Source organism: Triplophysa rosa, linkage group LG10 (genome assembly GCF_024868665.1).
Source record: "Triplophysa rosa linkage group LG10, Trosa_1v2, whole genome shotgun sequence".
In the NCBI taxonomy this organism is placed as follows: domain Eukaryota; kingdom Metazoa; phylum Chordata; class Actinopteri; order Cypriniformes; family Nemacheilidae; genus Triplophysa; species Triplophysa rosa.
Window position 1 is genome coordinate 10,886,843 of NC_079899.1, and position 26,328 is coordinate 10,913,170.

The following is a 26,328-nucleotide window of genomic DNA, read 5'->3' on the forward strand; positions in this document are numbered from 1 at the left end:
CGAGGTCAGTGGCGGTGTGCAGTTCCTGCATAACCGCTGAGTCGTGCTTTCCCTCGTACAGTCTCTTCAATGCCTTAGCCTGGTGGACCTGCAGGATGGCCATGGCATGAAGCGTGGTGGCAGCTTGACCCACGGCAGTGTAAGCTTTTGACACCAGTGATGACAAAAACTTACATGCTTTGGAAGGGAGCCTTGGTCAGTCCCTCCAGGTGGCGGCCGTCTGCGGGCATGTTCAACCTGGGGTACATCGACATAACACTTAGCTGCCCCGCCGTCGAGGGAAGTCAGGGCGACCGAGCTCGTCTGACGTGTATGCGCCGAAAAGGGGGCATGCCAGGTCTTCGTGAGCTCTTCATGCACCTCCGGGAAAAGGTACCGGGGCGGAGCGTGGCTTGCCACCACGCTCCGTATCCAGGTACCAAGAATCCAGCTGCGAGCGCTGCGGAGAAGGCAGTGTAGTGCACTGCAACCCGAAACTAGCGGCGGCTCGGGAAAGCATGCCTGTCATCTCCGCGTCAGACTCCTCCTGGGCTCGACCGGCCGTAGCTGGGAGATACAGGGAATCCTCAGAGTCTGATGCCAGGAAGTCACCATCCGATGCCGTGACTGACACTTCGTCCTCTGTAGACTGTTGCGTAGATCCGCTATGGGAAGGTCGACTGCTGCCCATCGGAAACAAGGTAGATGAGTGTGAAGGGGCATGGACGGTCCACGGCACTTTCTGCGCCGGGTTAACGTCCATGGGAGTCCCCATATCACCACTGCCGCTCGCTGCTGCGGACGGCTTGGCAGCCACCGCAGAACGGGAGGCAGACGATGTTGTGGCTGGGTCCAAAAAGAACACAGCCAACAGTGACCGCAATGCCTTGATCGGCATATGCTCGCAGTGCGGGCATGCCGTATCCACGAATGCTACCTCAGGACATTGGAGACCCAGACATGTGATGCAGGTATCGTGCTTGTCAGGCTTGAGGACTACAGGTTACAGCGGCGAGACATGCCTGGCGGCAAGTGCGCGCTGTGAGAAATTTGCTCTTTCAAGGAAATTGGATCTTGTAGACACTGTCGGCTCGCTACCGAAACGCCCTGGGGAAATCGCACACACCAGGACAAATCCACTGCTCTGCGTTGTGGAATCCAGTAGTTTCACTTCAATCCGAGAAGATGCGCTCGGCATAAGCTCAGCAGGTTCTGAAGAACAAAAGGGTGAATGAATCGGCACGCCATCTTCCTTTTTATACCCGTATGTACGGGGCGGAGACTGGCATGCCACGCCATTCGCCAACTTCATTGGCCTTTAAAAAGTACAACCGGAGATGATAGGTTCTCAAGATCAAACACCATTCTGACGGTTCGACAGACAGAAAGGGAACCGGAATTATGCCGCAGAAATTTTACTCACTACGTCGTTATGAGATTTACATAATTCCTTTCCAAAGTCAGATGCTAAAACAAAGCAATAAACAACACTGTCTGGTTTTGTGTTTCTCATTGGTAATAATGACCAATGTTGCTTCAATAAAGTTGCATGTGTATGTTTCTTAAAGGGCTCCAGTTTCATTCGTTGTGTGAAGCCCAATCTGAAGATGGTGAGCCATCAGTTTGAAGGAGCTCAGATCTTGTCTCAGCTCCAGTGCTCAGGTATGTATATGTATGAATACATATGCATTTTTCCCAGTTCTTCTTTCTGCACTGCCAGTAATGCTTGAAATATTCCAATTCAAGAAAAGCTATCAGAAATACCCACCCGTTCATCAGTCGCGAGCTCGCTTTTAAAACAAATACGGAAGGTGCATATGGAGCGGCCATATTAAATGTGAGCTCCAGTGATTTTTCATTATCTTTTAGAGGTGTCATTACCACATGAGAGTTTTGAAGGTTGAGGTGGTTTTATGGGCTATTTGCAAAAGTTTTCGAAATAAACTTTCAGGCGCTACAGTAAGTTGGTGAGAAACAAGTTTGGGGTACGGAAGAGGTTGTGCTGTCAAGAGGGCTGATCGATTAGTTCTAGCACTGTAGAAGAGTTTGGGGCTGTGTTGACTGTTTGCGGATCACTTGAATACAGTTCATGACATAAGCACGCTGGCATATGGTGACTCATTTACCCAAGGTAACCCTAGAATCACAGACAACAGTAGTTTACAGTCTTTTACCACTACTTTTCTGAATAAATAAAAAAATGGATTGTTAGCAACTCCTTGTATATACTTAGCTTGTATACACAGATATTTTGTTATCTCAGGGATGGAAATGGCCGACAATCACTGGAGGGAGTCTAGTTGGGGACATATTTTATATATTTAAATCACAGATGCAGAAAATGCAACTATATTTAGTTCAATGGCAATTTGATGGATAAAATATGGAAATCCTCTACATTTTGAGGTGGTACTCTGTTCCCCCTTGAGACCCCACATTTCCTCATTTCCAGCCCTGCATATACTATACTTTAAAAGTTTAGGCTCACTTACTTTTTTCCAACGTTTTTGAATAATAGTCATAAAAACTTTGAAATGACACAAATGTGAACTTTTTGTGACTACAGAAAATACATATTTAAAAAATGACATAAAATCCCAAATAATTCTGTATTAAAATTTTTAGATTTTTTTTTAGATTTAGATTCAATTTATTGTCATTGCACATGTACAAGGCAATGAAATGTGACCTCTGCATTTAACCCATCCAGAGAGTAGTGAACACACGTACCCCCGGAGCAGTGGGCAGCTATCACTACAGCGCCCGGGGAGCAAGTAGGGGTAAGGTGCCTTGCTCAAGGGCACCTCAGTTGTTACCCGCCGGCCCTGGGAATCGAACCGGCAACCTTCTGGTCATGAGTCCGACTCTCTAACCATTAGGCCACAACTGCCCCTTAAATGATAATAAACAAATAAAAAAATAACTATAATAAAGCAATAATAATTTTATAGAAAAACTGTCTTTTATTTTTTAATTTTCAAAACGGTTTGCTTAAAATTGGCAACAATGAACTCTTGATGTTTTATTAACCAGTCTTACCCTGGAACGTCTATTAAAGTGTACGGAAAGAATTTGCATCTGTTCTGGTATCTTTTTGGTTGCATTATGTGGTCTAAGTGATCCATTTCAAAAAACTTTTTAATCAAATGTTTTTTTATTTTATTACTATTTATTTTAATTTTATATCATTTATTATAGTGCTGTCAAATCGATTTCAAAATAAATGTTAGTGTTTATATAATGTCACGGTCCTGCCTTCTTGTTCTTGATTTTCTAGTCATGTGGCAGGATCGGGACACAACCCTTATATTTTATGTGAGAAAGTCATGGGTTGTTTACGTTTTTACATCCCATGTGCTTTCTCTGTCTTGTCATTGGCCCCGCCCCTCTCGTTTCCTGTATTGCTTCCCTGCCGTGTCTCATGTTCCCCACCTGCCCTCGTTAATTATCCTTCGTTTGTCCTCCCTATTTAATGCCCTCATGTTTCATTGTCCTGTGCTCTTTCGTAAGCTCGGTCGTGTTTCGTGTGTTCCGTTGAGTGAATCTGAGTAAGTCTTAGTGTATTGGTCTGTGTGTTTTAGTTTACTTGTGCCCTCCCTCACACCCTGTCCGGGAGTCTTCGTGGAGCTTTACCTTGCCCAGTTTGTTTATTTTTATTACCCTACTCCGACGTTGTGTTGAGTCTAGTTTTGGTTATTGTTGCCCCTCGAGGGAAGTGTTTATTTCAAGTTTTCGTGTTTTAGTTCGTCCGTTTAGACACCCCCTCATAGGCATTTCCTTTGTTGTACGTTCTGTGTTCTGTTAAATAAATATCTCCTTGTATCACCACCCGTATGCCTGCATTTGGGTTCTTTCGCCACGCAGAGTCGTGACATATAATATATGTGTGTGCCGTGTATATAATAAACCCAAGACTTACGTGTTGCCAGTGCCATGCTTTACCAGTTGAGCTACAAGAACATTCAACAGAGAAAATTGAAGTAACTCTGTAATCTTTTGTCTCTGTAGTCTCTATGTACAGTATGTGCACATGGAATTCAAAAATACTGCAAACATAATACAAGAATGTGTCTGTTTAAGTTTACCTCGTACAAATTGTGTGGATTTGCTGTGGATTGTAAGCCAGCGATAATGTTCAATGGAAATAGAACAAACAGTATATTGATGTGTGAATCCTCTTTTTGTAACAGCTATTCTGTGCTCCCATCTGCAAAGACAATGAAATGTTTTTGAATTATCTTTGGGAGCTTTGTGACAGAAACACATGCTGAGTTTGAATTAAAACAGGTTCTGCAAAATAATACAAACAAATGTAATTATAAGTGAAAGTCAAGTGGGTTTAAAAACTATACTGTATGTTAGAGACACAGACAAAAGTGAGACCTGATGTCTAGACTTGAATACTGCAAATCCTGTTTGTATATCTTCACTGGATTGGTTATCTCTTCCTCTTCTCTGCTTTTAGGCATGGTATCAGTGCTGGACTTGATGCAGGGCGGTTTTCCCTCCAGAGCTTCATTCCACGAGCTCTACAACATGTACAAGCAGTATATGCCCAGCAAACTTACAAGGCTTGACCCTCGACTCTTTTGCAAAGTAAACCAATTTGTTTTTGTGCTCTCTTTAACGTTTGTCATAACGTCTAAAATAGTTTCGTCTCATTGCTTCCATTCTGATTGTTATTCATTTGATGTATGCATGATTATGTAGTACGCTGGACCGTGGCTTGCTGGGTTGTATTTAGAAAAGACGATGTGACCTTTCATAAAAACTTGCAAAAGCACGCACAGTAATCCTTCATTGATTTCCATGATAAATGATAGCGATACATTTGGTAGTCAAATTGCATTTCAATAATATGCTGGCGATTGAACATAAAGTATTTACTTCATCGTAGAATGGTACAATTAAATTCAGCAATAATATATGAGTGGGCTGCTGTTATCGCTAGTTCATCATGTTGATGCCTGTTATGTACAATGTCATTTAAAGGTGCACTTAGTAATTTAGACCCGTATTAAAAAGTTTTCAACAAAGAAATGATGTATAGCACTTTTGACATCTTTAAAATCATACCCACAAGACCACAGTTATATCAGTAGCCTAATAAAAGCTTGTTTTACATAGAGCGGCTTGTGCCATTCTCACACAATACATAAAAGGCATACTTTACTGAAAAATGTTTGACGCATATGTTTTGTTTATATTGCTTCAAAAATTGAGAGCACCTGTATTAGAACGTATGTTTTCCACTGTCTGAATTTATTCTCTACTCCTACAGGCTCTGTTCAAAGCACTCGGCCTCAACGAAAACGATTACAAGTTTGGATTGACCAGGGTTTTCTTCCGTCCTGGAAAGGTGAAGATTTCTTATGATTTAATCATAAAATAGTATAATAAATTGTATTTATAAATTATAGCAAATTAAAATAATTATAATAATGATTTATTATTATAATTATTTTCATTTTATATCATTTATTTTAGTGCTGTCAAAACGATAATTGCGATTAATCGATTCCAAAATAAATGTTTGTGTTTATATAATATATGTGTGTGGCGTGTATATTAATGTGTACAGTATATATAAATGTACAAATAAAGAGTTTGGTTCCAAAATGAAATGACTCCGTTTTTGTTTGTTGAATGTTTTTTTTATTGTGCATTCCAATTAACATCAATCAAACTGCAGTTGGTTTGTTTTGATTTAAGCCATAATAACACAAAAAATACAGCCAACTAACACAACAAAAACATGATAACATAATAAAAAAACATTTTGGAATCAAACTCTTCAAATATACATGTACACATATAACAAATATTTACATATTTATTATCGTTATTATACTATATAAACAAACATTTAAGGTCTTTGCACATACAGTCCGAAATTTTCGTATGCGTTTTTCGTATTTGGCTCTTGTTTGTACGGTGTCTCTGAATTGTTAAAAAAGGCCACTCAAAATGCTTGACGGATGCGAAAAACGCATAAAATCGAACCCGGTCTGAATTTTTTTATGACAGACGAAAATATCGGAGGCAGTGTGTAAATGTGATTGACACAACGTGAGGTCGTATTTATTTTTTAACGTGCAGAAATTTCGGATGCAAATTTTGGACTCAATGTGCAATGGGCTTTATTTTGGAATCGATTAATCGCGAATCGTTATTATACTATGTAAACAAACATTTATTTTGGACTCGATTAATTGATTTGACAGCACTAATTTATTTATATAATAGAGTATTACATAAATTATAATAAATATAATTTCTCATGATGATACTGTAAAATAATACAGTAGAATAGTTGATAAGACCACTTTCCCATTTCATTAAGCCGAGTCACATGGGATACCTCACAAACAAAAACACGGCCACGTAAACCTTTGCGTGTGTTTCAGTTCGCAGAGTTTGACCAGATCATGAAGTCTGATCCGGAGCACCTGGCTGAGCTTGTAAAACGGGTCAATAAGTGGCTGGTGTGCAGCCGTTGGAAGAAGGTCCAGTGGTGCACGCTGTCGGCCATTAAATGTATGTTTCCTCAGCAGCCTTGAATCTGCCTGCAGCGCCCGTAGCCTCTAGTTCACCTTTGCATTGTTACATTGTGATGCTGTTTGATAAGAAAGCTTCTTCCTTTTTCTCATGACACAGTGGGGAACAAACTGCAGTACAGAGCCAGCGCCTGCATCAAGATTCAGAAGACGGTTCGCATGTGGTTGTGCAAAAGAAGACACAGGCCTCGGTATGTACAAAGACCAACATGCACTGGAAAGTTGCTACATTGGTTGGCAGGCACAGTAATGATCATGAACTATATTACGAAGTGAAATAATTATCTACAACAAATGTAACTGTTGGTGCGTTAACTCATTTAACACTGTTAGCACATTATTGTGTCTTATCCTAGTGCTTTTGTCACCTTTTTTAAAGAGTGTCAGTGTGGTGTCTCAGCATTGCTTGCAGTTTTACAAAGTTGTTGATGATTCTGGTTTTGTTCGTGGCAGCATCGATGGTCTGGTGAAGGTGAAAAACTTGAGGAAGAGGATGGAGAAGTTCAACGAGGCTGTGAATGGACTCAAGGAGAGCAAGCAGGAAATGAGTAAACAGGTCGAGGATCTCGCTGCCTCCACAGACGCCCTCATGGCCAAGATCAAGGTGAGGTTCGGACTGGAATATAGCCCCAGATCAACGAAACCCCCTTTCATCTCCTGCAGCTTACAAAGCACATTGATGTTATGTGGTGTAGCTCTTTTCAAAGCCTCGAGTTGTATCAGGTGGCCATACATAATTCAGGAGGTGTGTGTGTGTTTTTTCCATGTCCTCCTGATGAAGGCGGTCTAAATTGTCTGCCAACCTTGAGTGTTTCTCTTTTTGGGAAAAGGTAGAATGTTTTACTACAGGACGTTGTTTTGCAGTGAGCAAACCTCTGTCTGCCTGTATGGTGGGTATCCATAATTGATTCTGTATATAAATGTTAAAATGATGTTTTGGCTATTTTAGTCTTTTTTTTGTTAGTCATTTAAAAAACATTTTATAGAAAAAGAGGACAAATGTTTAACTCCATTTACATCTGTTAGTGATCATATTCACTGATTCTTCAAATCAGTGGCAGTTCTCACAAATAAAATGTTTATTGAACCTCATGTTCAATAAAAGGAAAAAGTGTTATGCAAAATGTTTTAGTGACATGCACTTTTTTGTATGTCAAGAAGATGCAATGTAACACCGTGTCTACACCGGATGTGGCGCGATGCGACAAGAGACAATAGAACGCATTAGAACTAGGGTTGGTAATTGTTTCAATTTTATCGATTCCAATTCTGATTCTGCTTATTGATTTCGATTCTTATCGATTCCCAGTTTCGATTCCACAGTTAAAGTAAAACATTTAGATATCAACCTGTATGGTCATTTAGCCTTTTTATTGACTTGTTTGCAATATATATATATATATTTATGAGCACCGTTTTGTGTATATTTAAACATAGAAACACACCTTTTCTGATTTATTACAATTTGTATTATCATAGTTGAACTACATCATGGTTAAACTGCAGTTACTATAATGCAACTATGGTTAATTTGTGATTCCTGTGCTTTAATGCAAATTCTATAACTAAACTATGCTTACTATAGTAAAAAAATATTGATAATTTTCATAAGGGCTTTTATTGAGATATCAGCAGATCATGCAACGCATGTACTTTTCTGAAAATATGCACACAGGAATTGATAAGAGGAATTCAAATTTTAATCTCAAGTATCCGATTCCTATTCCTTTCGATTCCGATCCGATTCCTAGCCTTTCGGAATTGGAATTGATTTTTGATTCCCAACCCTAATTAGAACCCATTATAATTTTACATTTTTTCCACACCGGACGTGGCACGGTGCGGCGGTATAGACACGGTGTCAGTATATGGAGAATGAAGTCATTATCAGTCCCTAATATTCTGCATTTCTGTTTTAGCAAATCATACTAATCTAGTTGGAAATAACATGAGGATTAAGTAAATGATGACACAGTTTTCATTTTTGTATAAAATGTTTTACTCTACACAGTTCCTACATGTCTTAACACAAGACTTTAAAGGTCATGTTGTTTCAGATCTGTATACATTAATTTATTTTGTTAAACACAAAAGAAGATATTTAGAATAATGTAAGAAACCAAACCATTCTGGAGCACCATTGACTACCATAGTAGTTTCGTTTCCTACTATCAAAGTCAATGGTGCCCCAGAACTGTCCGGTTACATACATTCTTAAATCTTCTTTTGTGTTAAGTGGAACAAAAAAATGTTTACAGGTTTGAAACAACTTGAGGTCAAATAAATGATGACAGAATTTTCATTTTTGGGTGAACCATACCTTTAAGACATATGGTTTAGATGCAGTGTAGGATTCATCTGATACCAATAATGAATTGGTTTGTGAGTCATTAGTTTGTAAATTCAACCACAGTTTAGTGCTTGTGTCTTATACGTGTGTTTTTTAACTATGGAAGATGCTACAATATAAGGATGTGTTGTCTTGACGACTTTTTGCAGTCGTTTATCTAATGACATTGAATTCAGACTGCAAGATCACAAATGTGATCATTTTATTGCTGTGTCACTGTAAATTCTCCCTCTTTGAAAAGCTCTCAGGAAACACCCAGGTTTGGTGAAAGAGCCAAATCTATTTTATTCTTAACAAATCCACAACGCAAGCAAAGTAAACAAACACAAACCTTCGACAATCTGATAATCAGATTTCTGTCCAAGAGGCTTACGCCGCACGCCATCAAGCAGATTTTTGAGGCTTCGTCGCATTCATTGTCAATTTCCTTCCTTCCTCACAACTTTCATCCGCTGCTGATTGAGTGCAGCATATGCATTGTTGTATTCTGTACGTGGAGCTCGACCTCATCCGTCAGACTGGCAGGACATTATTGACAGCGGGCTCGAGAGGCATTGCCTTCTCTCTGATAGATAGCTGGCACCAACTTTTCCACCTGGACACTTCGTTCTTCCCTCTAAATGAGATGTGCTGTGCACTCCTGCACCTGTGATGGGTCTCTTTGTTATTAGCATAGCACTTTTTCATTAGCATCTGATTTTTGATTGGCAATGTCTCCTATTACCTTACCATCTGGACTTCAGATTACAGCCGCCTCCCCGGATGATACCCTAGATTGTGTCAATGGCTGTCATTCACCGTACCGGCGCTAACTCATCTAGCGTTAGGGGGTAAGACGGACCTTGTCATTTAGTTACCCCACCCCCCCCCCCACCCGCGGTACAGTCGACTCTCACTCTATTCACGACTCTCGAACCCCTACACGCTCCTCTGGTGCTCTGCCAGATGGCACGGAATCCACATCCAGGTTTAATGAATATCTGCAGGATATTAATACAACTGGGGGACATGTAGTCTGTGAGTTGATATGAACCGCTGAGTTGCTGACACTTTTGTAGTTTGAATTACGAAACCCCGGTTATCCTGTTTAAGTTTGAGTCCCAGGACAGAAGGTCTTTTAAAGATGTGGTGTCATTTCTGTGACCTTGCTGTTTTCAAACACGCCCCTCGTCTTCCATTGTTTGCCCAAACACGTAGCCCCATTCTGAATTTATGAGATTCGTTGAGCCAGTTTTGTTTTTATAGGGGTGTTCATAGCATTATTGTTGTTTGAAGAATGTTGGTAACCGAACAACGTCGGTACCATTCAAGTCAATGGTACCGCCGTTGTTCAGTTACCAACATTCTTCAAAATATCTTCTTTTGTGTTCTGCAGAAGAAAGTAGGTTATGCAGGTTTGAAATGACATTTAGGGTGACTAAATGATGACAGAATTTGGGTGAACTATCACGAAGCAAAAACAATTCAATTCACTTTATAAATGAAGTGTAAGAAACTGCATGTCAGATTTTCATCATCTGCATTTTTCTCTCTGCTTCCCCCAGTCCACAATGATGAGCCGCAAGGAGATCGAGCAGGAGTACGAGGGCCTGGTGAAGCGCTCGGAGCAGCTCCTCTCCTCCATGCAGAAGAAGAAGCAGGAGCAGGAGGAAACCGAGAGACTCAAGCGCATCCAGGAGGAGATGGAGAAGGAGAGGATGAGACACGATGAGGAAGAACAGTCACGCCAACAGGAGGAGCAGGACCGCCGCATGTGAGTCACGTCGTGAATTTTCCAATAGGATGAACCGTACGTTAGGTCAGCATCCGGGCGCGTTTGAAAGAAGAACAAGAGCAGAGAAGAAGGGTGTGGGAGGGGATTGGCAGAAAGATTAATACAACACTGAAGGGTTCGGCTTGACCTCTTCTCTCTTATGTATTCTCCAGAGCCTGCTGTCATGCAGAGCATCTGTCATCATTTCACGAATCAGGCCATGTTGATATTTCTGTGTTTATGTTCTTGTCAAAGAATATAGAGTGCTGGGCAAGCAAGCACCAAAACAGAAAGTTTAAAATCATGCTCGCTTTAAGTTTGATGCAAGGTCTTTGTGTGAGGATTAGGGCTGTAGTCAAGTCCACCATTGTCGAGTCCAAGACAAGTCCAAGACCAGGACTAGTCGAGACCGAGTCAAGTCTGAGTCCAAAGAGGTTCGAGTCCAAGTCAAGACCGAGTCCAATTGAGACAGTCAAGACAGAGACAGAAAAAAATCATGACTACAAGACCACATACTTAACTACTGATAATTTATGTGATGCAAGAGACAGCATATCTTCTATTCTAAGATAATCATTTTCATTATTGTTTGTAATGATCAAAAAGCAGATAAAATAAGGTCATTTTATTTTTACTATATAGGTATAGCACTAAAGTCACAAAGCCGAAGTGTAACTGTTTATTACTTTTTTAAGGAACTTTTTTATCAGCCCTCCTAACAGCAAGGTTGTGCAGCAATGAATACTTTTGTGCGTGTGTGTGTGCGTGCGTGCGTGCGCGCGCCTGCCCGTGCACGTGCGTGTTCGATAGAGGAGCCGCTTGAAAGAGCAGAGGCTCCACGGCTCGTTTATAAGCACGTCGGTGCCCATCCTTAAATAACATGTTCATCACAATGACAATAAAAATACGATCAATCTTATCTTTAAGCCCTACTTTCCAAACTTTCTAAAATACTCAAATGCAATGCTAACTCTGAAACATGGCATTAACTTACCTCTCTTTGTGATGCCTTTGCAGGTGTCTTACGAAATTGGATGTTGTCCCACATGTTTCGGGGAAAGTTTTGTTGCAAAAAGTTTCCTTTTAAGCGCACTGTCGATACATTTATTATGGTTTGTAAAACCAATCTGTATTATGCCGCTGCTCGCTGACATCGTGCCTGATGAATGATTGATGCTGGTTCGCGCCGCGGACGAATCATTCATTCGAACCGGTTCTTTCTTTTTAGTGAACCGGTCGAACCAGTTCAGCTGAATCGTTCCCGTTTAGCGTCTCCCGTAAACACTTAATATTATCCACAAATTAATTCAGTTATTCACTTTCTGGCGTGCATGACAGTCCCGCGGACTTGAACCAATATACCGGAGTTATTTAGTTACAACAACAGCACACACTGAACTGAACTGCTGTGTGAAGAGAGAACTTATGAGCACGCGCAGCTCTCGTTCTAGAGTCGAGAGTCGGCAACAGTTTTCGGATCATTAGTTTTCGGATCACAAGAATATTGCTCTGTCAATGTTTTGTTTTGAAGGAGAAAATAAAACATATATCGCTGGACTCGGACGAGACCGACTAGAACATTTGCGAGACCAATGATCAAGTCCAAGACAAGTCCGAGTTCAAATACCAACGAGTCCAAGACAAGTCCGAGACCATAAAAAAACGTCTCGAGTCCGGACTCGAGTCTGAGACCGGACTAGAGTACTACAGCACTAGTGAGGATTAAGATGTTATCTGGATTTAACTGTTGACGAGATGACACACAATCCTGGACCGTTCTGTACTTCAAAGATCAGTTTAAAGTCGTTATAGCACCAGGTCTGAAAACGTGAAGCTCTCTGGGAGGAAAGGTTTATTTGATGTAAACAGGAAGTTATTGTGACACAATGAGTCTGCACGTGTTGCCGAGGTAATATTCATTTTATATTGTAATAACAATAATTTAATAATATGCAAATAATATAGTGCCAAGACAACTATTCAGAATCCCATGGACATTTCGAGATCAAAAAAATGATTAGCAGAGCCTCATTTTCTCATTAAGAGTTATTGCTTTCATCAAGTGAGAAAATCTACAATTTGTGCAGGATTAAAGACAACAAATTGTGTGTCAGTGAAATGTCCCTTAAGATGTCCATTACTGTATCTGCGTGAAAGGGTTAAATGGAAATAATAAAAAAGTACATCAAATAATTTTACATTATGTAAATTTCAGATTTCAGTGTGTTTTAACGTTACACGGCTCGTTGGAATGCTTGATTCTGATTGGCCAGTCGCGACATTTGCAGGTTCGTTATTCCCAGATAACAACCTCTCAAAAATAATAACACACGGTAACCCAGATGCAGCAAATCATTTTGACAGTTTTTTTTGACAAATGAAATATAATAATAAATATGAATATACATATGTCTTTTAATAACATACTTGACATTATATTTACAAATGATTAAACCAAATTGCCTGTTCGTGACATTTGAACGTCGTTTCTTACCTTAAAAATGAAAGTAAACTGCTTTTTTAAGACCCTTCAGTGTGATACAAGACCTGATCACACTGTCGGGGCTTATTTCTGCGATAACAACCGGCCGCCTGTACATTATCCCTTACTTGTCTTTGCCTTGGCTGTTTCAGAGGTATTTCCCAAGTTCTAGAATATCTAATAAACACCATTAAAGTGATAGTTCACCCAATGATGAAAATTCTGTCATCATTTACCCTCAAGTTGTTCCAAATCTGTATAAATGTCTTTGTTCTGATGAACACAAAGGAAGGTATATGGAAGAATAAAAGTAACAGATCTCATCCCCCATTGACTCCTATAGTATTTATTTTACGTACTATGGCAGTAAATCAGAACAAAGACATTTCTATAGGTTTGGAACAACCTGAGGGTGAGTAAATGATGACACAATTTCCCTTTAAATATTATAAATTACTATATTTACCCCAGCCCCGAACCGAATATACTTGAAACATTATTTAATATTTATAGTATATCTTAATATTTTCCACAACATATTCACAGTTGAGACCACCGTCTCTGTTTAAAACATTCAATTGCATGTTTTTTTGCATGTCAAATGGCGTCAAACGGACAATTTTTATGAAATTGGACCCAAAAGATCAACAATTAATTATTACTATAAGCTTACCGTTGTGAATCAGGATAATTATTTTTTTTAAAACACAGATTTTTATGTACTTGCTCAATAACTCATTTTACATTTATACATACATTTATTCATTTGGCAGACGCTTTTATCCAAAGCGACTTACAAGTGGGAGAGCATATAAACATTTTGTCAACACAGCTCAATAGTAAAAGTCCCAAACATTTTGTTTATTTATTAACCAAAAAGTTTACAGATTCCAGCCTTAAAGTGAAAGTTCACCCAAAAATTCAATTCAGTCATCATTTACTCGCCCTCTTGTCATTTCAAACCTGTATGACTTAAATTCTTCTGCAGAACACAAAAGAAGATATTTTGAAGATTGTTGGTAACTGGCCCCCATTGACTTACATTAGTTTTGTGTCCATACAATAGAAGTGAATGGGTGTCGGTGCTGTTCGGTTACCAACTTTATTCAAAATATCGTCTTTTGTGTTCCGCGGAAAAAAGAAAGTCATACAAGTTTGAAATGACAAGAGGCTGATGAAATGATGAGTTTTCACTTTTAGGTGAACTATCCCTTTTATCCAGTACCTCAGAGATGACGTATTTTTGTAGGCTAACTCAGAAGTAAGCGCCGTGCTGATTCCCTCGACAGAAAGTCTTTTGGAAGATCACAAAAAATAAGCTCTGTGATGAACACAACATTTGTTACTTTTGAAGCTGAAATACAGTCGGCAGAAATAAAAAGCTAACACGATGCTACAAACAGACTACACTTGTTGCACGATATCAATGTCAACACCACAAAGCCTCCGACAACTCTTTCAAACTCTATTAAAAATGTGTTCCCTGGTAAGTAATTACTCCGTGAATGAATCCGCATCTACGTTTTAAGAGATTTGTGCCCATGTTGCATTATTTGTGTGCTTTATATGCACGATGACGTCTAACGTCGCCGCCAAAGGGAGTAGTCGCTTTTAGCAACTTGTTAGCAACCGCCGTTTTTAAGACAAAATAAGGCTTTAGAAAATCACAAGTGGGTTTTAATTATTGTGTTTTATGCCGTAGAATAAAATGTGAAAATTTATAGAGGTTTTGTTTACCACAGACCTTATTTCAGGCGATTTACCAAAAACCCATTCAAAAAACCCATAGACTTTGGAGAGATGGAACCGGAAGTCCTAAAATCCTAACTCGCTTCCGGGTTTTGCATACAAAAATACGTCATCTCCTCGGCTCCTTGTTCAATTTGGTTTTAAATGTAATAAATATAAATGTATATTATCAAAGCTTAGATGTACTAATCCATTGCACTTTTAAAGAACTCAAATAGTCATACAGGAATTATCACAATCAGAAGTTTTAGCATACGTGTACAACTTCAATATTTTAGGCAGCACAGGGTCTTCACAAACGTTCCAGCACGTCTTGTTCACGTCAAGTTACTCTGAAAAAGTAATCAATTACTAGTTACTAATTACATACTCAATAGTGTAATTAGATTACTGTACAAATTACTGTACTCTCTCCAAAAAGTATTTAATTACTTATTACTCATTACTTTCTATGTCCTACATCAACCTTGGTTAGAATTGATTCAAGGATAGACATGAAACAGCTCTTTAAATTCATTCAAATAAATAATATAAAACTACACAAAGTAGTATTATTAACAGACCAAAGTATTACAAATGTGAGAATTATACATTAAAGCATTAAAGATTTTAAAGTTAGACTGTTGTGATGTCAGTTCCACTATTGCACACACTTATATTACACAAAGTATTTAGTTAATTACATCAGAAGTAACTGTAATTAAATTACAGAAAAAATTAGAGTAATCCCTTACTTGTTCAAGGGAAAAGTAATTAAATTACAGTAACTAAATACTTAGTAACTAGTTACACCCAACACTGATCTTGTTTACCATTTGCTTTAAGGGATGATAATGTAAACGCTTTCTAACAACGCTCGCCGACAATGCCAAGAGCCCGGTATTCAATTTTCTCCGGCTGTCCAATGAGCTTGCGTGAACAACAAACACTAGCAGTCCACGTTTCTCTTTGTGACCGTGGCGAATCCACCTGTGGGTGCGGTTTCAGGTCCGTTTCTGTGGGTCATTGATCATGAGGTATAATTCCCCGCATACCCCGCTAACTCATTAACAGTCTGCCCTCGATCTCTCTCCCATCAGGAAAGCCGAGATGGAGCAGAAGAGAAAACAGGAGGAGGAGGAGAGAAAGAAAAGAGAAGAGGAAGAACGAGTCATGCAGGTGTGTGTGTTTGTGTGTGTGTGTATACACGCTCCCTCTGTGTATTGATCCATCTCCTCCGCCGACTCCTTCGGCAAACCAAATGCCCACTCCGTCTCACGCTGGCATGTTCAGAGCTGGCCGAGACTGGCTGTACTGCAGGCATAATCATGCGCTGTATTGAGCTGCCACAGTGCTCTGTGGGTTTATTCATCAGTACCTGCTCGCCTCCTGGGGCTGGATTATGCTGTGCCTGCTGAGTGAAAGTCTCACGTCCCCTTCTCCCCCGATGGTGTCTGTGTTCGGGGGCTTGGCAGACTTCCCCTGTGCTGTTCCTTCTAGATGAATCGCCCTGCGGTGGCGCTTTGTGCCTGTGTTACCTGAAAGCTGTTGCATGCTCTCGCTTATGTGAGACTAATTCCCCTGAGCCCGTTCTATTCTACTCGGTTTGCTCCCTTTCATTCTATTCTATTTGTTCTTGTTTGTTCTGTCGTCTTTTATTTTGTCTATTAGGTATATTCTGTTTGTTCTGTTCTGTTGTATGTGCTCTTTCTTTATTCCGTTTTTATTTTATTTTTCTTAATTTGATCTGCTTTATTTTTTTAGTTTTGATCTGTTCTGTTCTATTTGTTATATTGTGTTTGCTCTGATTTTGTTCTGTTCGGTTCCGTTTTTATTCTATTCTACTCTTTCTGTTTTTATTGCATTATTCTATCTATACTGTACACTTTATCGATACTTTTACTGTACTTTCTCAAATCTGTTCTATTCAAATCTGTTCTATTCAAATGTGTTCTATTCTTCTCTATTTCTTCTGTTCTGTTTTCTGTTCTATTCTGTTTCAGTTGATCTGATCTTCTATTTCTGTTTTGTTTCATTTGTCCTGTTTATCCTATTTTGTTTCATTTTCTCTATTCTTTTATATTTCAACTCTATTTCTGTATGCTGTTTCAATTCTAGTCTATTCTCTGTTCTATTTTATTTCATGCTAATCTAGGGCTCTTCATTGATTAATCGCAATAAGTCGCATCCGAAATAAATGTTTTGTTTTTACATGATATATGTCTGTGCACAGTGTATATTTATTTTGCATTTATAAACGCATATATGTACAGTATATATTTAGGAAATATTTGCATGTATATATTTATATTTTTATATTTAATATGTTTCCTAAGTATGTACACATGTACAGTATGTGTATGTGTTTATAAATACAGAAATAATATGCACACACATATATTATTATAAACAAACACTTTTTTCTGCATTTGATTAATTGCAATTAATCGCTGAACAGCCTAATTCTGTTCTTATTGCTATATTCTATTCTATTCTACATTTATCCCTTCAAAGATTGATAATTACAGTATGTGCCTTGCTTTGGTTTCTGCGAAGCATAGCTCCAAAATTTTGGAGTTATTGTATAAATCAAAGACCTTTACAATTCCCTTCAAGACACACCGCTGTCACACCGTTTATAAACTCTTTATCATTTTTTATTTTCAGCCGTAATATATCACTCTCTGATTTCCTCCACGCGTTTGATTCATGGCCCAGATTTATCATGACCAGTGTGTTCTATAACCCTTTGTATAAATATATATATATATATATATATATATATAAGTATATATGAGTATTCAGCCTCAGCTGCTTTGCTCTCTCCTCCTATCAGTATAGCGCCCTGCATCATTCTTCTTTCTGTCAAATCTTTTCTCCAATGAAAATGCCCCATCTAAGCTTTTCTCCTCAATCACGGGTTTCCTCGTGCTTTTGGACCCTGTCTCAGTCTTTACACTTCTAGGCCCATGCTGTGGTCCATTTCATTTGTTTGTTTTTTTCCTGTTTTTCATTTCACACAGTCTAGACGTAGAATCTCAGGCTGGCAGGTTGTGGTATAACCTCGGATATATGCCTAATCAGACCTCAGCACACAGCAGGAGCATAATGGCTTAATATCCTTTGAGTGGGAAGTGCTCCTGGTGTCTGATGTAGATGATCTCTATGTCCTTAGATGCTACTGGATGGAGAGATTGAGGAAATTCTTTAGCCTGCCTATATTTTTAAAAACGTTGGTAACCAAACAACATCGAACCCCATTGACTTGCATTGTATGAACACAAAACCACAAAAACATTTCTTAAATATCTTCTTTTGTGTTCCACAAATACAGGGTGAATAAATAATGAAAAATTTTCTCTTTCAAGTAAGAATGTTTAGATCATTTTTACTAGAAAAGAAGTAAATAAACAAATGTAGACGGTGATGTTATCATTCCGATTTATTTTTTGGATCACTACAGTCGGGGCTGGTTGTTGTACTTTTTGGGCCAAAACGGACGCATGGGCCGGAGGGATGGACGGATTAGAAGCGTTAATCGGGCGCGTATACACGGAACGCGAATGCAATTGCGAATCGGACATGTATGCAGGAAAGGCAATGACAGCAGCACAACCTACAACTCTCACCCACCACCAACCCCCCGTCGACAAAAATGGTGGAGGGCCGAAGCTGGTCAAAAATGCCAGGGACAATTTAACGTCCCAGTCCAGCCCTGACTACAGTTAAACCTGCTGAAGCTCAAAGATAAAGTGTCACCACAGGAACACATTTGTACTATGCTGGTGTCACGGTCTTGTAGCCCAGTTGGAACCGAATGAAGTCACAGGTGTGGCAAGCGATGGAGTTGTCCGGTCCGCATGTGCGTGTTACTGATTTCTGGGATTGTGTATTTGATCCAGGGGGAACTGGAGATGCAGCTGGCTTTGGAGCGGGAGGAGGAGACTCAGAGACAGACCGTCGTGGAGCAGGAGAGAAGAGACAGAGAGCTGGCCATGAGGATCGCTCAGAGCGAGGCCGAGCTCATCCAGGACGAAGCCCAAATGGACCCAAGCCTGCGCAGGTACACACAACACAAGCACGAATGAAAAAATAAAGCCAGCACATCAAACAGCGTCACCAGGTGAAGTCGAACTAAAATGAGACCCATGCTGCTTCGTGCCTTGGTCACCATTCATGAAAGGCACAGATTATTTTTATACACCGATTTCCATGTGAAAAGCGGCTTTAGAACAACAAACAAAGAACAAAGGTCTGCCACACAGGAAGCTCAGCATTATATAAATGGCATGAATAATTTTTCCCGCGGGCAAGGCATCTACGGAAGAAGGTAAACAGAGGAACACGAGAAACCTGCGGTTAGGTGTTGTATTTCATTGAGTTAATGGAAGGGGACAATATAGAGGCGTCTGTCCAAAAGGATAGTTTAACAAAAGAAAAATGTTCTTTAGAAGAGTTCTTAATAGGATTATTTTGTCATCCAAACTTCGTGCTTGTGTTTACTCATCCTTCCAGTAATGGGACCACGAGTTCTTGGTTCTTCCTGGAGATGTAAGATCAGGCTTTCCACTAAATTTCTGCTTCATTAACTTTAACCGCTCACAGTCACGTCCTGCCACCCTAATCGTTCCCCAACCTAGATTAAGGATTATTTACAGTAACTAAAAAAGCCACAATAGTCTAATTCTAATATTAACCTAAATACTTTGTGCATGAACAAGTTTAGATTGAATAGAAATGCCTTGCACTTGCGAACAAGTGAGCATCATGTGAGAAAATTATGGATGGAAAAACAACCTTTGGACGTTTATTTATGTTTCTTGGACAATTGTTGATCCATTTCAATCCTATTAGTGATGCTTGTTAGGGCAACCATCACTGTGACTATAGCTCATACTTAAAAAAAAAAAAGTGATGCATAATGCATCCTGATTGTGTTAAAGATATAAGTGGCATTTCAAATCGCGAGGCTTTGAGGAGAGATTTGCAGTTTTCTAAGCAATCTGAACAGTTTTCACCTGGTGGAAGATAAAACAGGCGGAAAAATCCTTTGAATGAGGGGTCTGAGCTGTATCTAGGGACCAGAATATTTTAGAAAGGCTTGGGAATGATGGGTCAGTAAGCAATCGCTTAGTGCATCTGAGAAACCACAAAAATATGAATAAAATATATGGTACATTGTTGGAGCAAGTTTTGTACCGTCAAGCAGCTCTCATGTTTTCTTCAGAATACGAAAAAACCCAAATTGTTTTTCTTCACATAAACAGAAGTATCAAAGAAATCATGGACACAAAACGAGACATTTTAGTTTTCTTGTATAGACGTTGGTCCATTTCAGTCTCATTTTCAGCCTGATTTCCGTTCATTTATGTTGCTTCAGAATGTATGTTGGATTTATGCATGACATGTTTTTTATAAACAAGTGCCACATCCTGCACCTGCTGATGAGGATGGCACGCTGCCTCTCAGCATGAACAAGAAAAAAACTGCTCTCACTTTAGTGTTTTCTGAGGTTGTTTTGAGGCAGTTTTCTTGTGATGATGCATTTATCGGTGTGCATCGGGAGGCTCATACATACATCAGTACTGATCAAACCAAACAAACATTGTTGCAGATTTGACATATTTTGTTTACGTAGCTCATTCATGTGTGTAGAAACCATCCTCCGCTTCTTCCTTACGGCAGTTGTACTGTTCTGTATATAGTAAAGTGAATTATTTTAATAATCTGTATTTTATCACTATTTTAACTCAATCATAAAGTTACATTATATGCACCTGTGCATGAGTAATTCAATTCAACAGCAACGGTTCATTTTGTCATTGTTTATTTGGAATACATGCTTGAGGAGGCATTCATCGCCATATGAGCGGCTGAGATGTTTTCTGAAGACCAGCTTACCTCTAAAAGTAGTCGTGCTAGTAACTTAAAGGGATGCCACAAATACTTGCATTGGTTTTGTGAGTAAATGATGACGTCAATTTCATTTTTGGGTGAACTATCACTTAAACTATGTTTGAATACTGTAATACAACAATACAGCTCTGTTGTTTCTAGTGTTAAATATTATGTAAACACAGTTATTACATGAATTAAGATTCTTATTGCTTTTGTGACACATAAACACTGCTATGATGTATGATTGCAAGTAAACAGTACAGTTTATTTAAAAAAAATTATGTGGTTAATAGAGGTGTTGCAATATATTTAGCTCATGATTTAATACAATACATAATACTGGATTCATGATATGATAGTATAACAATATTTCGAAGTTAAATTTAAAGGGATAGTTCAGCCAATTTTTTTTCCATCATTTACTCACCCTCATGTCATTCCAAACCTGTATGACTTGATCCTGCAGAACACAAAAGAAGATATTTTGAGGAATATTGGTATCCAAACCAAACAACAGTCCATTGTACTGACACAAAACCAGTGAGACAATTCTCAAAATATCTTCTTTTGTGTTCACAGAAACAAGGGTCATCTTTTTCCCTTAAAGTAACAAATTTATTTCCAAAACATTAACAATTTGAATGTTTTTTGTCGTATGTTCAAAAAAACTGTGTTGAATTGAACCTTCTGTAACTTAAAGGTACAATGTATGAAATTTAGGAGCATCTAGTGGTTAGGTTGAGAATTGCAACCAACGGCTCACTCCACCACTCCCTTTTGAAGCAGTACGGAGGCTGACACAGGACTAAGATGTCGTCACGTTTTCGCTTCTTTGTTGAAGGACATAATGTATTTACGAAACGCTCTCTGTAGAACAGTTTGTCCATTTGGGGCTACTGTAGAAACAACCTGGTCAATTTCATGCAAGTGGACCCGCAGTGTATGTAGATAGAAATAGCTCATTCTAAGGTAATAAAAACATAACGCTTCATTATGTAAGGTCTCAAGACATAGTAATGTATATTATATTGAATTTCTGTCAATAGATCCTCCACAAAATAACACAATGGCCCTTTAATAGAAATTGTCATACATTAAAATAAATAAAGAAATTATGAAACCTGAACTCAAATAAGAACAAATTTATTTAAGAAAACAAACAATGCAGTTATCTCTGTTACTTGTTACTGGTTGTGGTAAGCGATGGAGGTTTTGAAGTTGTGTTCAGCGGTAGTTAGTGTCATGGCAGTCAGAGAGGAGACAGAGATTCAATTGCAGGTGATGAAACTTTATTACGCACAGGGAGAAAAAAAGGAAAAAAACGGTTTCCAGACACTAGCAGCACAGTCCCAAAGTACAAAGTTCTTACAGCCCCACACTATCCTCTGAAAGCCGAGAGAATCCGCGAGGCACTGGCTCAGCCTGACGGCCTCCACGGATGAGACGCTCCTCCGTCCCGGAGGTTACTCTCAGCCGGAGAAGAGTGAGAAGTCTGGGTGGTTCAAACCAGAAGAGAGCTCAGTGCTGCCGGGTTCCGTCCAGAGAGGAAAAGAGTCTGGAACCGTGTAGCCGAGGGGTCCGAGGCGCCAGCGAGAACTGAGGGACACAACAAAGAGGACGTATACCAAAACTAAGGCACTGGAGCAAAACAAAAGAAAAAACTTAGAAACTTGGACTATGACTGGAAAACTGAGAAATGACTAAGACAGATGACAAGACTTTGACACTGGTCGTCAGGCAGGTTTGCAACAACACAATAACGAGCTGACACTAGACAAGACGACAAGAGGAAATAAATAGGGACATCAGTAAATTAAGGATGGGCTACAGATGTGGAGTAAATTAGAGAGCAGGGGAGAGTACTAATCGGGGAAGGAGCTACAGGTGTGAGTGATAAACCGGTGAGTGAGGAAAGCCCGACAGGGAAACACGAGGGCGGGTCAGATGACGCAGACACCGGACACGTGGAGAGCTGTCAAACGGCACTCCACGTGTTCGACAAAACACAACACACACACACCCCCTGCAGGAAAATAGCCCCGAGAGACCCGGATCATGACAAGTTAGTACCGGAAATCAGTGAAATGGACAAATTGTAGAAACCCATTTAACAGAAACATCAGTGACCTTAACAGCCCTGCTATTTGGTGTTTTGAGAGCAACATTCTTCACAATTATAGGAGTTAAAAGCAGATTCCCCTCTCCAATCTCTCTGAAGCAACTGGAAGATGTTCTGATAGACGAATGTACAACAGTCCACTGGAGACTTTCAACTTTTTAAAATCTATAGCGAGAAGGTTTAAAGATGTATTAAAGGAGAGGTTGTTCGGATGGTTTTACTAGATGTGAAATAAGTCTCTGGTGTCCCCAGAGTGTGTATGTGAAGTTTTAGCTCAAAATACCCAGCGGATCGTTTATTATAGAATGTTGAAGTTGTCCGTTTTTGAGTGTGTGTAAAAACGCACCGATTTTGCTTGTATCTCTTTAAATGTTAATGAGCTTTTCGTCCCAGCCCCCTCTCCAGAGGAGGGCGGAGTTTCAGGAACTCGTGCTGATGCGTAAAGTTACCGGCCAAAACAAAACATCAAAATGTCAGTAATTGTTAGTGGTGTTCAGCCCTATATGTAAGAACCGGAGTCTGACACTGATGGAGAGACACAAGAAGTGACAACCTTAAGAATGTAACAGGACGTTTCCGAATGGTTAGTTGTAATTTTGCAGTTATTGTGAAATGAACGTTCTTCAAGTGATCGATAAACACTAGCATGGTCCGTCATGATAATATATAAATCGCTGTGCAGGTGCTCGTGTGGGAATTGCAGTAAAATGCCTACAGAGCCAGAGAATAAATGCTGCATGGAGGTCGAGCAGGTATAGTTTAGCGTTACTACAGTTATACTACGCTTTCAACGTTGTTCTATCATGTACTGTCACACTTACTTTACGTATTGTTTACGATAATCCCGACAGCATGTGAGGGCAGCGTCAGTAAATACAGTTAGACGCTGTACTTCTATTGTTAGCAACATTACCAATATAGCGCGATAACAAGCCCATTAAGAGTGGCAATTTTGAAAGACTAATCAGCAACAATATGAGGTGTGATACTTAACGTTACTGCTTCTGCTGGATAAGAGGACTGGGCACGAAGTGTTGGTATTGCTCCCGGTTTCAGTAGCAACCTCGTTGAAAGTCCAGTGTTGTACTGGCCCTCATTCGTGAAGCAGTCCGGCGTGAAATGATTGGCGGAAACGTGAAATACTTTACCGATTCTCAGCGGGACATTGCCTTCATAAATGAAATTGAACCATGCTGTTCTCTTTAATTCAGCTTGCGAGAGTCTATGGAGACAGTTATGCTGGTCGGTACATCCTAATACAGAACAACTGTAGTGCCTCCGTGGCGCAGACATTGTGTAGCTCCAGTGACGATCTAACGATGGCGACTGTTGTACTTCCCACATGGGACTGTGTCTAAGCAAATAGGGCAGATCGTCACCACTGCTGGGCGGGCTTTGCCGTTGAGTGACGACATTAAAGGCAGAATTCAAATCTTTGCTTTGACCAGCAGGCGTTTTGAATTACGCAAATTATTAAAAAAGGAGTGAGCACATTTTTAACTGTTTAGACTGCTTGTTTACAGACACTGTGGACACGTATTAATGTTTTAACACATTATAAAAGTGAATTTTGCAAAATATGTGCCCTTTAAAGGCCAATCTAACACTTTATTAAAAAAGAGATATCACCTATTTTCCTGGTGTTCACATTATTTTGTATTGTGATACAGATTACACTGCTAGTAGTTAACTAGTTTGTCCCAGCAGTTTGTATGAGCTTGCTCAAAACGAATGTTAACTTGCATTAAACAGAAGTCTGTACCTATGTGTCAGCTCTCGGCTCACACCTGTGCGAGCGGTTTAATCAGCAGGGTTTCCCGGTTCACTGACTCTTCTTGCAGGGTCTCCGTTAAGCAGCTCTGCTCTTCACAGTTGTCAAAGTTGACAGAATGCTGCTGCACCCTGTGTCACCATGTTCAGCCATGCAAGAGCTTATACCTGCGCACGCACGCACACACACCGACAACCTTCACTTCTGTGACTCCAAATGTGTCGCTACTTTTTTACGAAAAGTTTGCTGTAAGGCTGTAGGGTAACTTCGCTGCTTTATGAGTTGAAATATTTGCCCCGGGTAGAGGAATAATTGTCTGCTGTAGAGACACTTCGGCCCAGATCTTTTTTGAGCAGGTTGTGAAAGATGCGATTGTCATCAAAATGATCTCTCGGGAAGTCATCACAGTTCGTTATTAGCGACGCTTTAAATGGCAGATGTCATAGTGACTTGGGGTGGGCTCTTTTGACTTGAGAAGCAAAATTTCACTAACAAGCTTAGCCACCGCAGAACGACACAACACATTTTTTTGCATGTGCACCGTTTACGTTTTCTTTTAAAAATGTAAGAATTTAGAGTTTTAGTACTAATGGACTAGCATAGTGATGAACTTCCGATGTTGTCAGAGGTCGGGATACACAACAACAACTGAGGAAAGCCACATTTCTGTCAAATTTGACATGTTATAAACACTAGCTGTAGAATGAGCCTTTATTCCACTGATTAGATCAGTGATCCTCAACCTTTTCATGGTCGCGCCCCCCTGTAAACCCATTTAAAGAACTGGCGCCCCCCATACTGTACCTTGAGGATAGATAAGATAATGTGTAAAATATGTTGGATATAGTTTATATATATAAACTATATATAAAGAAGCCGAAAATACCTGTATATGACAGATTGATCTCAAGACATCAGATTGCAAATGTAACAACCCTGCTGATAAAAACAAAAGAAACCATCATAGAAATTAATGGTTTCCATTAAAATACCACTATGAACCATTAGCTTTTTGCATTAAACCATTACAAAATTGTAGTGTTTTGGGCATTATTCCATCACAAGATCGGTGCGTGTTTCATTCATTTTAACACGAGCGAGAGTTTATTCGCAGTTTATAATACAGACGCGGTGTGGTGTCATTTGCGAAAATAGCGCTTTACATCTTTAATAACTGTCAACAGCTTTAAACAGGCATCCAAGTTCAGAAATATATGAAAAGGCACTTTATTTACACGCCACTCCCTTCACGCGCACTCTGAACTCATCGGGAGAGAGAGAGAGAGACTTGCGCTTATTCTGAAATTACAGTTTGAAAGAAAGATTCGTTTAGTATAGGACTAGGTGTTATAATCCCAATATTTCAGCACAGTTGAATTGCCCAATAAGACATTTCCTACCCTTTAAAAGTGACAGAGGAGCAGTGAAGAATATGCATAGGGGAAAAGGAGGACCCAGGCTTCAAACGTGTTCGTCAGGTAGGCATCCTATGTGTTTGTAATTATAAATACATAATATATTTATAAACATACTTAACTTATATGATCTACCTGTTTCTTAAGATGATGTAGAGGTCATTGCTGCTGCTTCCTGAGTGGACGTTTGCCTACTTTGTATATTTTAAGCTTTTGTGCGCAGCCTAAAATGCGCAGACTACAATCAGTCTGCGTGGAAGCTCACGCGCGCAGCGA

At 39.6% G+C, this 26,328-nt stretch overlaps 1 protein-coding gene across 1 annotated transcript in view; it reads left to right on the forward strand.

Moving 5' to 3' along the window:
- The window catches only part of myo6b (myosin VIb), a 77,094-nt gene that overhangs the window by 41,867 nt on the left and 8,899 nt on the right, over positions 1 to 26,328 (forward strand). The window contains exons 20-28 of the mRNA XM_057344142.1: positions 1,548 to 1,641; positions 4,445 to 4,575; positions 5,261 to 5,338; positions 6,387 to 6,516; positions 6,637 to 6,727; positions 6,990 to 7,140; positions 10,431 to 10,639; positions 15,950 to 16,028; positions 18,752 to 18,912. Coding sequence (XP_057200125.1) covers positions 1,548 to 1,641; positions 4,445 to 4,575; positions 5,261 to 5,338; positions 6,387 to 6,516; positions 6,637 to 6,727; positions 6,990 to 7,140; positions 10,431 to 10,639; positions 15,950 to 16,028; positions 18,752 to 18,912 — 1,124 coding nt within the window. The remainder of the gene's footprint in view (positions 1 to 1,547; positions 1,642 to 4,444; positions 4,576 to 5,260; positions 5,339 to 6,386; positions 6,517 to 6,636; positions 6,728 to 6,989; positions 7,141 to 10,430; positions 10,640 to 15,949; positions 16,029 to 18,751; positions 18,913 to 26,328) is intronic.